Source organism: Mustela nivalis (assembly GCF_964662115.1).
Source record: "Mustela nivalis genome assembly, chromosome: 3".
Classification (NCBI taxonomy): Eukaryota; Metazoa; Chordata; class Mammalia; order Carnivora; family Mustelidae; genus Mustela; species Mustela nivalis.
This window is the reverse complement of record NC_139022.1, coordinates 87650580-87666935: the sequence shown is the minus strand read 5'-3', so window position 1 is coordinate 87666935 and position 16356 is coordinate 87650580. Positions and strand designations below refer to the sequence as shown.

The 16356-nt window shown below is 33.6% G+C and overlaps 1 protein-coding gene across 29 annotated transcripts in view; it reads left to right on the top strand.

Moving 5' to 3' along the window:
* Positions 1-16356, top strand: part of ERBIN (erbb2 interacting protein) — a 128129-nt gene that overhangs the window by 67015 nt on the left and 44758 nt on the right. For all 29 annotated transcript variants that reach the window (XM_082723024.1, XM_082723023.1, XM_082723041.1 and 26 more), the window contains 10 exons: positions 1166-1244; positions 2830-2919; positions 5145-5201; positions 9648-9711; positions 10632-10706; positions 11550-11694; positions 12922-12994; positions 13341-13470; positions 13800-13915; positions 15489-15558. In XM_082723024.1, the coding sequence (XP_082579150.1) occupies positions 1166-1244; positions 2830-2919; positions 5145-5201; positions 9648-9711; positions 10632-10706; positions 11550-11694; positions 12922-12994; positions 13341-13470; positions 13800-13915; positions 15489-15558 (899 nt within the window). The remainder of the gene's footprint in view (positions 1-1165; positions 1245-2829; positions 2920-5144; positions 5202-9647; positions 9712-10631; positions 10707-11549; positions 11695-12921; positions 12995-13340; positions 13471-13799; positions 13916-15488; positions 15559-16356) is intronic.

Genomic DNA, 16356 nt, shown 5'->3' with positions numbered 1-16356 from the left:
CTCATCATTATTTTACCCACTAATATTAGCATTTGCTGATGAGTTTTAACTGAACAGTTATTGCTGTAGTATTTGTCAGTTGGTGATTTTGCATTATTAATTTTTGGGCATCTGAAATTCTGTGTTTGGCACTGTGGTAAACTTGCTTATCTTGAATGATAGAGTAATGAAGTTGAAAGAAGTTTGAATGATCCTCTGATGTCAACTATGTTCAGTATTGGTATTGTGTTAGTACAGGAAGGAGTCTTACAGAATTTTTAATATTTTAAAAAGCTTTTAGCATTCTTTTAGTTTGTGTTATAACATTGCTATTGGAAATTTGTGGGTTATTGTTAGTTCACAAATTATTGTTACTGTATTTTTGCTGAGATAGTGTGAGGAAATAAGAGATGGCTTAGAGGGGCGCCTATGTGTCTCAGTGGGTTAAAGCCTCTGCCTTCGGCTCAGGTCATGATCCAGGGTCCTGGGATCAAGCCCCACATCGGGGTCTCTGCTTGACAGGGAACCTGCTTCCCTTCCTCTCTCTCCTTGCCTGCCTCTCTGCCTACTTGTGATCTCTGTCTGTCAAATAAATAAGTAAAATTTTTAACAACAACAACAAAAGAATTTAAAAAAGAGTATGTGGTTAGAAAGTTTCTGTAATTTGGCCTGTCCACCCCATTGATGCGGTATTTTACTGAATTGGTCAGCAGCTGCCATCATATCTGCTGGCATATCAACTGTAGATTTTCTACTACTTCTGGCTTCAGCTTTGTTCTCAGCTTTGTCAGTTGACATGTATGTTAGGGAATACCTTAATCTGGGCCCAGCATTAAAAAAAAGTAATCATGTTTTTATGGCAGAAAACCAGAAAGAGTGCTAAGTATTCGTATTTTGTATCCTTAACATCATCAGATGGAGAAGGCACTAATTTTCAGAAGAGCTAAGTGAAGGAGGGGGAGGTTAAACTAATAATTGGCAGTTATAAAGAGGCACATGAACAAAAGATGAAAAATAAAAGAGAAATTGTAGAGTTCTGTTTGGTTGATGTTGTCAGTTTGTCTAGATCCTAGTTAGTTGGTAAATTTTGAATTTGCAAGGTAAACAGTAATTCATTTTTTAATTATTATATCCTTTTTTAATAGATCCTTTTAATTTGATTATTAATTATTTGTTCATTTTCTAGGAATACAGGAATTTCCAGAAAATATAAAAAATTGTAAAGTTTTGACGGTTGTGGAGGCCAGTGTAAACCCTATTTCCAAGTAAGTTCTGAGTTGAATTACAAGTTAATTTTGAGTAAAACAGCTGTGAATTAGTAGTAGAAAATTATTTTCTATATTTTTAATGAATAATTGGTATCAACTTTAAATTTCATTTTTAGGTTAAAATGAAACCTTTTTATAACCATGGTTTTTTCTAATGCCATATTTTCTAACCTCCTATTTTACAAAGGTAAATTAGACATCCGAACAGATAATCCAGATGTTTTGCTCCAGGTCTCACAGATGGTTTGTGTCAGTAATGAGGCTAGAATATGGTTTCCTCCCTCAGTGATACTTTCAGAATATAAGAATTTCTTCACTCACAAATCAGCTGTGTAGCACTCAAAAACTTTTGAAAATAGTAAAAGAAACTGAAAGATCAGGAAGGTAAGAACAACAAAAAAGGAAAAACCATGTGATTGGTTACAACATATGCCAGAGGTCATAAATTTTCTTTTATGATAGTAATGGCTATAAATAGAACACTTTCCTGACTCCAGAACTATTAAGTTTTGCAAAAATGGAATAGTGAAGCAAAAGATGAGTAGAGCATGGTTTAGTGTAGCTAAGTCAAAAACTGAAACCAGCTTTCACATAATACAGTACTATATTTAGTGAATATTTTCAAACATTGGTGCTTCATTTGCTGTGGTAGATGAAGGAATGTGACATAGGAAAGAAACAACATAAGTCAAAGACTGAGAAGTCTCACTGCAACAGAACTTTGTACTTTTTAAAAATCTAGGAAAACATGTAATGATGATGTTTTGTCTTTAGCTAAAAATATTGCTCTAGTATCCAGTTCTAGATCTGGAATTTCTTTTGTAAACCAGAGGAAATAAAGGGAAAGCTGATACACACAGGTTCTCATATGGCTCCAAAATGTCCTTTAGCTTTTTGTGTTACTTCTTCTTTGCTTATTATAAAATTATGCAATCTTTATTTGGTTATTTAAAGGCCAGGTTTTGAAATTGAAAATAATTTCTAAACTACTGGTTCTCAAATGGGAATGATTTAGCTCCCAATGGTCATTTGGCAAATTCTGAAGACAGTTCTGGTTTTTAAAACCTGCAGTGGTGGGTGGTGCTACTGGTTCCGAGTAGATAAGGCCGGGCTTGCTGCTGAACAGTACAGTGGAGAAGACAGCCTCCTCAATACAAAGAATCACCAGCCCCAAAAGTCCATATTGTCCTGGTTTGAGGGGAAAAAAAATACTGTCAAGTTTTGGAGTTCTTTATTAATCCTTTGGGTTGATGTTAGATAAGGCAAATTTCAAGAGTGCTTGCCGATGTCATAGTTATGTCCTAAATACATTTCTCTGTACTGTGGTTCATTCAAGTTGATCTTTTTGTGCACATTTTATCTTGAGGCAAATACTATCTCATTTCCTATTTACGAAGAGAAAAAAGTTATTGAAGTAGGTAAATTATAAAAAGGAAATCTCAGGTTTGTGGGTCCCTCATTAAAGTAAAAAGGTAACTGTTACCTGTTAAGAACATGTGTTGGTTAGACAGATTCTTAGATAGATTCTGAGACTGAAATTCTGTGTGTTAATTTAACTTAAATTCTGATATATTTTATATAGGCTTCCTGATGGATTTTCTCAGCTGTTAAACCTAACGCAGTTATATCTAAATGATGCTTTCCTTGAGTTCTTGCCAGCTAACTTTGGCAGGTAAATTACAGTTTCTTTTAAAACCTTTTCTTGTTAGTTCTTACAAAGTTGACAAAACTAAAAGTTGCTTTAGTAATACTATTGATTATACTTTCATACGCTCTTCTTTTGTAATTATTTCCAAACCTTGTGGTTTTTACAGTTTTGGGGGTCTTGTTATTTTGTCTTTGAATTTATATTCCCAGATAAATAAATAAGCAGTTAATATTTAGAAGAAAAAGGTAATTTACAACTTGAGTTGGTTTTTAAAGTATTCAAAAATACTTTAAATGTGGGTAATTTCTGTATTTTTGAGAACAGAATACTATATTTTTAGCATTTACCATATTTGAAAATGATCTAATTATTGATTTATCTGTCTTCTCCACTAGAATCAAAATTCTGGAGAAAAGAAAGTGTGTTTCTGGGGACCACCCCATTGGCACACTCCTGCCAGTATCTGAACATAGAGTAATTCTTTTTTTTTTTTTTTTAAAGATTTTATTTATTTATTTGACAGAGAGAGAGATCACAAATAGGCAGAGAGACAGACAGAGAGAGAGATGAGGAGAAGCAGGCTCCCTGCTGAGCAGAGAGCCCCATGCAGGACTCGATCCCAGGCCCCTGGGATCATGACCTGAGCCGAAGGCAGAGGCTTAACCCACTGAGCCACCCAGGCGCCCCACATTGACTGTCCTGTGGGACCCACTTTATCATGCTTCATATGTTTATTTACATACATAAATATATATGTGTATTTATCTGTGTTTATGTGTAATTATGCTTATACTTTTAATATATTCATATATGATGTATATTATATATATATATATATATATATATATATATATATATAAAGCATACTTGTCAGATTCCTGTTTTTTTATATCTGGTATTTGGACCACTTTTTTATGGAAATATATTTGACATATAACAAGAGTAATTCTTGTCGTTATAGTCTTTGAGTAACTTTTTTTTAATGAAAAATGAGCATTGAGTGAATGACTATTAGGTATCAAATTACTATTATTTTAAAACTAGTAGAGAAAGTGCTTTTTCAATGGCATGTTAATTTTAGTCATCTTTTTGTCTGTAAATAAAGATACATAGTGTATGATCTCACTTATATGTGGAATCTCAAAATAAAACCAAACCTGAGCTTCATTAAATACAGAGAACAGATTGGTGGTTGGCACAGGTGAGGGTGGCAATATGGGTAAAGGTGGTACAAAAAAGGTGGTAAAGTTCAAATTTCCAGTTATAAAATAAATAAATTTTGAGGGTGTAATGTACAGTATTGCTGTTCTCAGCAATACTGGATTGCATATTTGAGAGTTGCTGAGAAAGTAGATTCTAAAAGTTCTCATCATAAGAAAAAAATTAACTATGATGATGGATGTTAACTACACTTACTATGGTGGTCATTTTACAATATATACACATATACATTATATTGGATACCTGAAACTAATAATGTTATATGTCAATTACATTTTAACTAAGAGAGAATGAATTCTGGGCATTATTGTAGCCTATTGACTGTCCTGTGGGACCCACTTTATCATGCTTCATATATTTATTTACATACATAAATATATATGTGTATTTATCTGTGTTTATGTGTAATTATGCTTATACTTTTAATATATTCATATATGATGTATATATTTTATACTTGTCAGATTCCTGTTTTTTTATATCTGGTATTTGGACCACTTTTTTATGGAAATATATTTGACATATAACATTTTGTAAGTTTAAGGTGTATAGCGTGTTGATTTGATACATTTATATATTGCAATATGATTGACATTAAGGCATTAGTTAGCAACTCTAGACCACCCAATCTTCTCATTTTCCCTTAATTTTATTGGAATGTGCATCACTGAAGGGCCAGAGGATTTCTCCTTTATTATATCCCCTTAAGTTCCTTTGTTGTTTATTCTCTTGGAGCTGGACTCTGGAGTTGAATTACTGTTCTCTAACCTGCTAATGGCTAATATTTTGGAAGCATGTTTGCATGAAATGCTGTAGGATTAATATTTAGGGACAACAAGTTGTGCTTTAAATGTGTTTAGAAGTGTTTAACTTTTTTCCCCCAACTAATTCTGAGGGGCAGAAAAAGCCTTTTCTTACTTTGCAATTACAGAATATTGGTTGCTTTAAAACTTGGAGTATGACATCACTTTGGTAATTAAATTCATTGTCTTTGTCATAGATGATTAATTTGTTATTTTGTTTTGCAGATTAACTAAACTCCAGATATTAGAACTTAGAGAAAACCAGTTGAAAATGTTGCCAAAGTAAGTAAAGGTGCTATTCTTTCTAAAATAGGAATTTTTAATTCTTCTGAAGATTTTTTTTAAGTATTCTCTGCACCCATTGTGGGGCTCAAACTTATTAATTCCCAAGATCAGGAATCCCAAACTCTACTGACTGAGCCAGCCAGGCACCCCAAGAATTTTTAATTCTTAAGTCTTTAAAGAAATGTTAGTTTTGTAATATCTAAAATATGAGTGAAAATTATTTTTAAAAGACTGACTTGTGATCATATTTTGATCACATTGTGAACAATATGACTTGTGGTCATATTTTTTTTTTTTTGTGGTCATATTTTAATCAGTGGTATTGAATATAAAACTTTCACATCTGTTGTTGGTATTTTATGGTGATTTCATAAGCTTTCTGAATTTGGTCTTGTGTCACAAATATCAAAATATGTCTATAAAATCTACTAGTCCCATATAGAGGTCCCAGTTCATATACTAGAGCTCTTATATAGTATTAACTAGTGAAATCTGTAGTGTCTTTATGTGAAGTTTGATAACTGTAATTTTAAGAATTTGTTGGGTTTTGTAGTCTGTTGTAAGTTAGAAGTGGGATGGACAGCCCCCTGCTGGTAAGCTAACATCAAGAAAAGATGGCAATCCAAGAGCAAGTAAGATAAAGCTAAAACAGATCTACACACTAAAAATGCACTATAGTGTGTGTCCATTTGTTGAAAAAAATACATTAAAACTTCCTGAATTCATCGCTACATTTTTACAGTGTAAGCATTGGCAAACTACTGTTTTACTAAATCTGGCCCACTGTTAATTTGTGCAAAGAAGTTTCACTGGAAATACATTTATTCATTTACATATTGTCTACGGCTCCCTTTGCTCTATAGTGTTAGAATCAAATAGTTGTGACAAAGACTGTATGCAAAGCCTAAATTATTTATTCTCTGATCCTTTACAGAATACTTTGCTGATTTCTGTTGTGATTGATTTGTCCGGAGTTAATTGTTAGCTTTTAAGGGAGATATCTCCAGTTCCCCAGGAGTTTGGCTTCCTCAGCTTCTGTGGCATCTTATTTGCATCTGTTATGAAATTTACCATGTTAGTCTTGGTTTTTTTTTTTTTTTTAAGATTGTATTTATTTATTTGACAGAGATCACAAGAAGGCAGAGAGGCAGGCAGAGAGAGAGAGAGAGGAAGGGAAGTAGGCTCCCTGCTGAGCAGAGAATCCGACCTGGAGGTCGATCCCAGGACCCTGAGATCATGACCTGAGCCAAAGGCAGAGGCTTAATCCACTGAACCACCCAGGCACCCCAATCTTGTTTTTTTTAATGCATTTTATTTCACTCTTTTTAAAAAAGATTTTATTTATTTGACATAGAGACACACAGTGAGAGAAGGAACACAAGTAGGGGGAGTAGGAAAGGGAGAAGCAGGCTTCCCACTGAGCGGGGAGACTAATGCAGGGCTCTGTCCCAGGACCCTGGGATCATGACCTAAGCCAAAGGCAGACGCTTACCTACCTAGCCACCCAGGCAACCCTCCCTTTTACTCCTGTTTTTACCTGGCCAACTTATATGCATGCACACATGTACCTATAACCTTCCCCATGAATGTGAGTCTTTGAGGACAAGGAGCATATCTGGTTTTGATTCCCAGAAGACATCATCTATTAGCTGACTGTTGTTCAGTGCAGAAAAGATTGGTGTTTATAGTGATGGTTGTGAGTATAAATTAAAATGGGAATTATGATCCATACTAAATTCATAAAGGTTTAAATATTTTACAGATGTGGTACTGGCATCAGTGACTCCTTTAGTTCAAACGGACTGCTTTCTAAGAGATTTGAATAGGATGTAAATTGTTTACTCTAATAGCTAAGCCTATAATTAATATTGTTTATCTGATACCATAATTTTAACTTACTATTTTATCTCATTTAACTTTAAATTGGGCTCTGTCTGATATATTTTCAAATATAATTCTTTACTGCTTTCTTTTTAAGAGTTGGGATTAAAACTTTTGAGACCTCACAAACCTGTAAAAAGGCAGTAGTTTTAAATGTTACTAAAGTCATGTGCATTCAAGTTATGTGAGTGAACCTTTTTATAATCAAAGATGAGAGCAGTGGGAAAGCTGTTTCAGTTATGTAGCTAAGTGAAATTTAATACCATCTAAGTACTAGAGGGCACAGGGCCAAGCACACAAAAGATGTGGTTTTTTCCCTGTGACACAAGAAGAGATGATAAAAAGGACTTAAATACAAAGAAATTCGAGAGGTAAATAGGAAGAAATTTGAGGGATATATTGTCTTTGGTTTCTCCTTGAAGTAGGAATCTGGATCTTAAATGAAGACTTGAAAATGAAAACGTGAAATTTTGTCTTAGATTTTTGAGGTATCTTAGTAGGACTAAAGTTGCCAGTATAAATTAATGCAAGTTAATATAGAGACATTTTGAAGATTTTACATTTTATTTCTTTTTTGTTACATATACATGTCATTCACTTTTCCCTGCATCAGTTTTTAAACTTCTTTCTAAAGACGTCATTCATAATTGAATTTTTCCAATGCACTGCTTCTTTTTTGTACTCTTGTATGACTTACCCTTTTGTTACAGTGTTTAACTACTCTGTGTGCATTTTCTATGTTCTTTTGTTATTTTAATAATTTCTTCAATTCTCCCCTCCCTCCTCACACTCCTTTCTACTTTTCTCAAATGCTTACCTGGATATAGTTTAATGTGATAGCTTCTCATCTTTCTTCAAAAGGTCCTGGAAACCTTCTTTGTTATGAAGCAAACTACAACTGACTTAGAGATTTGGACAAAGATATGAGTAAGGGAGCAATTATAGTTGAGACTAGGCCTTTAATAAGTCTAAGTTAAATAAAGCAGCTTTGAGAAAAATTGGTGTTGTGAAATAATTTAAAGGAATATTGATAGAATGGCATACTTTAAATGGAAGGGTTAGGAGAAATTAGTTTCCTCTAATGTTGGGTCAGTAACATAGTGTCATTACAATTATTTGTGTTCTTTTGTTTATCTATTATTTTTTAAAAATTCTTATTTATTTGAGAGAGAGCAATAAAGATGCACACTTGCAAACACAGGGGAAGAACAACAGGGGAGGGTAAAGAGGCTGCCTGCCAAGCAAGGAGCCCTAGGTGGGACTAGATCCTGGGACCCTAGGAACATGACCTGAGCCAAAAGCAGTTGCTTAATGAACTGAGACACCCAAGCGCGCCTCCAATTATGTGTGTTCCTATGTTTTAGTTTTTTCACTGAAAAGGCAGAGAAACGTTTTGTGAGTGTTATTTTACTTTTTCTAATTTGTTAAATTTCCGGAGAAGATAGAAATAGTCTGTGTTCTTATTTTGTAATTTAAGGAGGCTGTTGGTTTTTAATAGTGTTAATTTTTAAGCCATTAGCATATTAATATATATTAATAATATGATGATAACTGTATTTTGCTTTCATTTTGGCATATCCTAAAAAATTACAGCACGAAGTTCTTTATCTGGGTAGCTGGTAGTACCTCAATCTATCAAATACTAGGTTTCTCTAAAAATAGTAATTATAAGAGTGTAAATATGTATTTGAATTAACTCGTTTAGTTTTTTTTTTAAAGATTTTATTTATTTATTTTACAGACAGAGATTATAAGGAGGCAGAGAGTCAGGCAGAGAGAGAGGAGGAAGCAGGCTCCCCACTGAGCAGAGAGCCCCACGCAGGGTTCAATCCCAGGACCCTGGGATCACGACCTGAGCCGAAGGCAGAGGCTTGAGACACCCAGGCGCCCCCAGTTTAGGTTTTTAAAATGCTGTATTGAAGGAGAGATAAAAGTACAGTTTAGTTTATTTCGTTATTAAATGAGGTTTTGTACAATTTTCAAGTCACTGTAGTTGCAGAGAAATATTGGTAGTAAGTTGGAAGTTAAAAATGATTTTACTACTCATATTTATGATTCTTATAAAACTTGATTTTGAGTTGTATTGAAATTAATTTGGAAATGTGGTAAGAAATTTACTGTTTAGAATTTTGAATACTTATTTTTAGAAATAAGCTATTTTGAAGTTTTACAAATATATGACCAGTCTTGAAAAATGGTAATAATTACTGTGTAGCTGCCAGTCTAATTCATTAGTTAATTAATACTAAATGAAAATTTATTCTGTGAAAAAAGCAAAACCAGTTATTCATATTCTGGTCTGTGTGTTCAAATTTACTATGACTACTGTTTAGGAATAGAAATGAAGAGCTGATGAGAACCCAAATTAGAGAATAATTCATAACTTATTTTATTTAGAAATTAAATAAAGAAAACTTTTCTGAGAAATTATATTTATTTTGTCAAGATGGTAAAACCTGTACATTAGATCTTACCTAAGAATGTTTAATACTATTGATTTGAAAGCTTCCATTTAATTGAAATTTTTATATACTCAATTCTTCATTAATCCCATGTGCATAGAACCATGAATAGACTGACCCAACTGGAAAGACTGGATTTGGGAAGTAATGAATTCACAGAAGTGGTAAGTTCTTACCAGTCTCTATTCAAAGGTCTTAAATTTGATTGAGAGCATGTGAAAGTTAATGTATTTATTTCTTAGCATTTTTTTAAAGACTTTACTTATTTATTTGACAGACAGAGATCACAGGTAAACAGAGAAGCAGGCAGAGAGAGAGGAAGGGAGGCAGGCTCCCTGCTGAGCAGAGAGCCCGATGCAGGGCTGGATCCCAGGACCCTGGGATCAGGACTTGAGCCTAAGGCAGAGGCTTTAGCCCACTGTGAGCCACCCAGGAGCCCCTCTTAGCATTTTAAAATATAAAATAGGTTAAAGATATATACATATTTTTGGGAAAAAAGATACGAAAACACTTAAGAGGGAGAGTTAATCAGATAGAAATATCTGACAGTAGTGAGAATCAAATGTAAAATAAAGGAGAAACCCATGGAAAAAGTAACAAAGTTAGGCACAGCAAGTAGACAATTTGAGAGATCATAAGGGAAAAACAAAGTTTCATCAGCCTAGATGAGTAAGAAAAGGTACTTCTAAGGCAAAAGTAAATTGCTGGGTTATGGGGAAAAGGCTAATAAATATTTTTACAGATAATGATTGATAGTATCTTTTTATTCTTGAAAGTGATGGGACTTATTTTTATTTCTTTATTAGTTTTATAAATACTTGAGCCTATTCTGGAATGCTTGTCTTGTCTTTTTTGTTTTTGGAATGCTCATCTTTGAGTTTTCTTTTAGTAGTACCACTGTAGTAATTATAATATAATGAAAGGTCTAGAATGTTGGCTCTGCTCCATGCTACCCCCCTCCCCCATTATTTATTAAATGTTTTAAACCAGAAGTTACCATTACAAGTTCCCTGGAACTACTTCTGACAAATAAAAATATTCAAGTAAATTACTGAATTCCCCCACCCCCTTCTTACCCAAACAGCCTGAAGTACTTGAGCAACTAAGTGGATTGAAAGAATTTTGGATGGATGGTAATAGACTGACTTTTATTCCAGGGGTATGTATATCAAACTTTATATGATTTCTCTTAGTGAAGTCTGTTCTTTGCAGTTTGATGAATTGTACATTTTCAGATTACTTTCTTTTTTTAAGGATGGTTATTTAATTGTAAATATATTAGATAGAAGAAAATAGCATTTTTTTAAACTACCAGTACATTCTTTTTTCTTTCTTTTTAAGATTTTATTTATTTATTTGACAGAGCTCACAAGTAGACAGAGAGAGAGAGGAGGGAAGCAGGCTCCCTGCTGAGCAGAGAGCCCAATGTGGGGCTTGATCCCAGGACCCTGGGATCATGACCTGAGCCGAAAGCAGAGGCTTCAACCCACTGAGCCACCCAGGCGCCTGTTAACTATCAGTACATTCTTGACAAAATTCAGAATATTAACATAGTAAACTTTGTAAAATAGATTCTTTTTAATTTCCTGGACCTGGAGTGTGTCCTTCGCAGTGGTTGCTTTTGAGTTTATATCCTAACTCATTTTGTCCAGAGAACTGTTAAAGTGGTTTATTTTCCATGTAGTTTCTGTCCTAACGACCGACATTTATTTATTCCCATGCCCAAAGAACCTAAGAATCCTGTTACCTTCTGTTGCCCTAGCCAATGGTGACAGCTGAGTTCCCAAAGAAAAGTATATGGCCATTGTCACTCTGCTAGGCTCTTAGCAGGAACTCTTAGCTTTATTACTGAATACATTACTTACAGCTTTTAATAAAAAATTGAATCTTTTCTCTCATACAAACATTTTATTGTGAATTATAACTTGGTATTGAGTTTATTACCTAAACTAGCCATAAATTCACTTAATATAGTCATTAGATTTCCTTTTTTTACTTACAGTTTATCGGTAGTTTGAAACAGCTCACATACTTGGATGTTTCCAAAAATAACATTGAAATGATTGAAGAAGGAATTTCAGCATGTGAAAACCTTCAAGACCTCCTGTTATCAAGCAATTCACTTCAACAACTGCCTGAGACTATTGGTTTGTATTGCTTTCTAATTCATGTAATTCCTTTTTACTAATGTAAAATCTCAGAAATTACATTTTTGCCATTGTTTCATTTAAAGCTTTCATATATCAAATTTTATATGTTATGAGCTAGTTTTATTGTACTGCCAGTCACAGATCTTAGTTGAATTGTTTCATGTGATCAGTTACACATTTTACATCTTGATTGACATTACTATATTTTTCTTTAAGGAAATGTCATGTTTATCACTATACTAAAATTTAAACTCTTTAAAAAGAAGTTGATTTATCTAAACTATAATACCTATTCATAGCCCTTACCTAGTATCTTTTTTTCAGTCTCCCTTTTAGACTCAAAGTTGAGAAAACAAACCAGTTAGCAAATTTCATGAGATTCTATATTTGTAGTTGCTTTTAGTCTGATGATGCTTCAAGGAAAATGAATTATTTATTTTTTTTTTTAAAAGATTTTATTTATTTGACAGAGAGAAATCACAAGTAGATGGAGAGGCAGGCAGAGAGAGAGAGAGGGAAGCAGGCTCCCTGCTGAGCAGAGAGCCCAATGCGGGACTCGATCCCAGGACCCTGAGATCATGACCTGAGCCAAAGGCAGCGGCTTAACCCACTGAGCCACCCAGGCGCCCGAAAATGAATTATTTTGATTCAAGAACCAAAAACATAAATCTTGCCATCTTCATGATGTTTAAACATAAAAACCAAAAAAATATTTTTATGTATTTTATTAATTGAATTACTTAGCTGTTTTAGCTCAGGCTACATTTTGCAGATTCTACTATAACTTATTCAACAGTTTTAATTTTATATTAAACTCCATTTTTATTGTTTTAGCATTTAGAATACACAGAATAGTTTACCATATACCTATGAATTTTATACACCTACCATTCCTTCTTGCCTATGCTCACTTGTGCCTTGACATTATTTTAAGGAGCAGCGCTAGGTCTGTGAACAAAGCAGGCAGAAGTCCCTCCTTTTATGAAGCTTGCATTCTAACAGGAGTAAAATAGATAAATACACACTAATGTTAAAAGGTGATATATTGGTAAAAGTTGAAAATACAGGGTAAGGGAGTACAGATTAATGAGGTTGGGTTGGTTTCTCTTTTAGATAGGTTGATTAAGAAAATTCTGTATGATTGATGTGTGCTCACATTGACTGTTGTTTGACTTGCTTCTAGTTCAAGCTGGAAAATTATGTGTTATTTCTTTCCTTAAATAGGTTCACTGAAGAATGTAACAACTCTTAAAATAGATGAAAATCAGTTAATGTATCTGCCAGACTCTATAGGAGGGTAAGATTTTTCTGAATCACTAGAAGACTTTACTTTCATTCAGCTTTATATATTTATGTTTATAAATAGTATGTATGTATTTCATTCAATCACATATATTTCCAGATAAGTGCATGAATAGCAGCTAAAGGAGATTCCATAAGCATTTAAATAAGTAATTGGTTACAGGTTGGCTAGGTTTTTTAATAAAGGTAGGCATATTTTTTATTGTTAAATTAAGTTTAGTGGAAATAAGAGTTTTTCTGGATTTGTTGAAGTCAAGTTCAAATGTTGATATATTCTTAAGTTTCGGATTATGTATAGGAAACTTTAAAAATAATGTGTGTTTTCTGTTTTAATTAATTAGGTTAGTGTCAATAGAAGAACTGGACTGTAGCTTCAATGAAGTTGAAGCTTTGCCTTCATCTGTTGGACAGCTTACTAATATAAGAACCTTTGCTGCAGATCACAATTATTTACAACAGTTACCCCCAGAGGTATTGTATTTTAAATTTGCTTTGCATTTTCTTTTTTTAATTTTTTCTATATTATTCATTATAGCTGTCCAGTGTGGTTTTATCTGTTTTCTTTAGAAATAATTATGTAACTCTGTTATCTATTTTCTGAATAACAATCAGATATACTGATTTACAGAGATACTTGAATACTTTTATTTACACATGGAAATTAGTAACTGAAAAGAGAAAATGTGTTTCCTTTTATAAATGAGAAGAATGTTTTCATTACTTTCATAAATGATATGTTACTTCTGTCTATTAAGCAGTAGGCCAGAATTTTGATCCCCAGTTTTATGTTTCTCCTTCAGATTGGAAGCTGGAAAAATATAACTGTCTTATTTCTCCATTCCAATAAACTTGAGACACTTCCAGAGGAAATGGGTGATATGCAAAAATTAAAAGTCATCAATTTAAGTGACAATAGGTTTGTAATAATGTTGATTTATAGAAAATATTGATTGGATAAAATTAAAGTTTCTTTATAAATAATATGATAGAAAACGGCATGCATGTTGCTCTTTTCCTACATATTTTTTGTTTTTTCTTTTTTTTAAAAGATTTTATTTATTTGACAGACAGAGATTACAAGTAGGCAGAGAGGTAGGCAAAGAGAGAGAGGAGGAACAGGCTCCCTGCCGAGCAGAGAGCCCGATGCGGGGCTCGATCCCAGGACCCTGAGATCATGACCTGAGCCGAAGGCAGAGGCTTAACCCACTGAGCCACCCAGGCGCCCCAATATTTTTTGTTTTTAGAATTTTCATTTGAAAGAATGACCTGATTTTACCTGTGGTTTTTAATACTGTGGTAATTTACCATAGTTAATTTTGTGTTGACTTCAGCAATACAACTTATCGCTTGAGCTATGCAGCTGTTCTTTGCTTATAGTCACCTTTTATATTCCTATAGTCATATCTTCACCTTAATACTGCTGCTGAGTGGAGCAGAGACGTGATTAGGCACCCATTCACATAGCTTGGGCAACACAGTCAAGGTGCAGAGCAAGTAGATCACTAGAATTACTAAATTGGAATCATGTTAAATTAAGAACAACCTGTCCATAATTTTTCCTGAGGTAAAGATACTAATAATGATAAAAGAACATTCATAGAGCATTTTTACTTTATGCTTTCATAGCATCTTACAAAGTATTCAAAACAACACTATGAAATAGTACTGTAGGTATTGTTATTTTATGAGGAGAAAATTAAAACCCAAATTTCAGATGACTCATTTAGCTTGTAAAGTAGAGGTTTAGTGTAAGCCCAGTTTTCTAATTAGGGTATTCAGACTGTTCCATTTTATTTTAGAATAACCACTGCCTGTTTTTAAAAAATTCAGTCCTCATTTCTTCCCATACTTTGTACCCCAAAGCTACAGCCCTAGCCCTAGGCTCTAGCAAATTGCCTTGGAAGTTAGGCATAGCAGAGTGGATAAGCATTAATAAGGTAGAAGGTTTAAGTAGACATTCTTTTTAAATAGGTGCTGTTCTAGTTTGGCATTCTGATGAATTGTTAATATCACTTTGTTTTTTATTCATTATAGTGTTTAAGTAGTCTTTGGAATATGAAAGTCCTGGCTCACAAGAAAAAATAGAACAGTACAGTTTTTATAACAAACTATCACTAAGGCTTTCTGTAGTAGTACAAATAAAATATTCAGAGCAGTATTATGAGACATGCTTAATGTGTTCTTGTATTTGCATTAAAGTAGGGATGGTTAACATTTTTTCCTAGCAGACAGTTTTTGGGGTTTATTAGATTATCCATTTTCCCCCTAGCTGAATTAATTCAGTGGAAGAATTGTATTTTTAAAGTGATTCTTATTAAACTGGATAGTATTTTGTCATATCTGTGTCAAAGACCTATATTGGGTTCTCTCCTAAATTAAATTTTTTTCTCCTATTTTCATACTCAGTAATACAATATTATTTAGAAGACCGTTAGGTTTTGCTCTTACATTTTAACATTTGTTATTTTAATTTTGTATTTTCCCCACAGGTTAAAGAATTTGCCCTTTAGCTTTACAAAGCTGCAACAATTGACTGCTATGTGGCTCTCAGATAATCAGGTAGGCATTCTGATTTTGTAAATTACTGGAATTCCAATTGTGTTAAATGATTATGCATAATAATTTACATGGGCTCATTTAAGAGCAGTTATACTCTGGTGTACATTTTAAAATATATATAAGAAAAATCTTGGAAAATACTGAGATACAGATATTTCTGTGTAGTTTCTGTAGATTCAAAACAATAAATCCTATTGGACTTGTCTAATTTCTCTTGAATCTGTAAAAAGATACATTGATTAAGAAATCAGACTCAAACTTCATTTCGAAAAGTGTTTTTCTCATTCTCCATACCATCCCAAACTCCTCCAGCCCCTTAGCCCCTGCTCAGCCCTGTTGTCCAGAGCGTCTTTTTAGGCTGAGCTGCTCTCTTGGGCCAGAGAGGGGTGGGGCTTGAAGGACTGAGTGGATGTTGGGTTTTTCATTCAATAAACTGGTGATTTCTTACTAACTTAAAAAAAAAATCAGACTCGATATTCTCTAACTTCTTTAAGTTTTTAGTGATCCTCTGTGGCATATGTCTATAGAAATTTAATAGTTAATTTATTATTTTTCCAAACATTTTTTAAAAGATTTTATTTATTTGCCAGAGAGGGAGATCACAAGTAGGCAGAGAGAACGGGGGAAGCAGGCTCCCTGCTGAGCAGAGAACCCGATGTGGGGCTCGATCCCAGGACCCTGAGATCATGACTCTAGCTGAAGGCATAGGACTAACCCACTGAGCCACCTAGGTGCCCCCTAGGACACTTTTGAGAGTGAGAGGAGCTTTATGATAATTCTGTCAAAAGAGCATGTGTA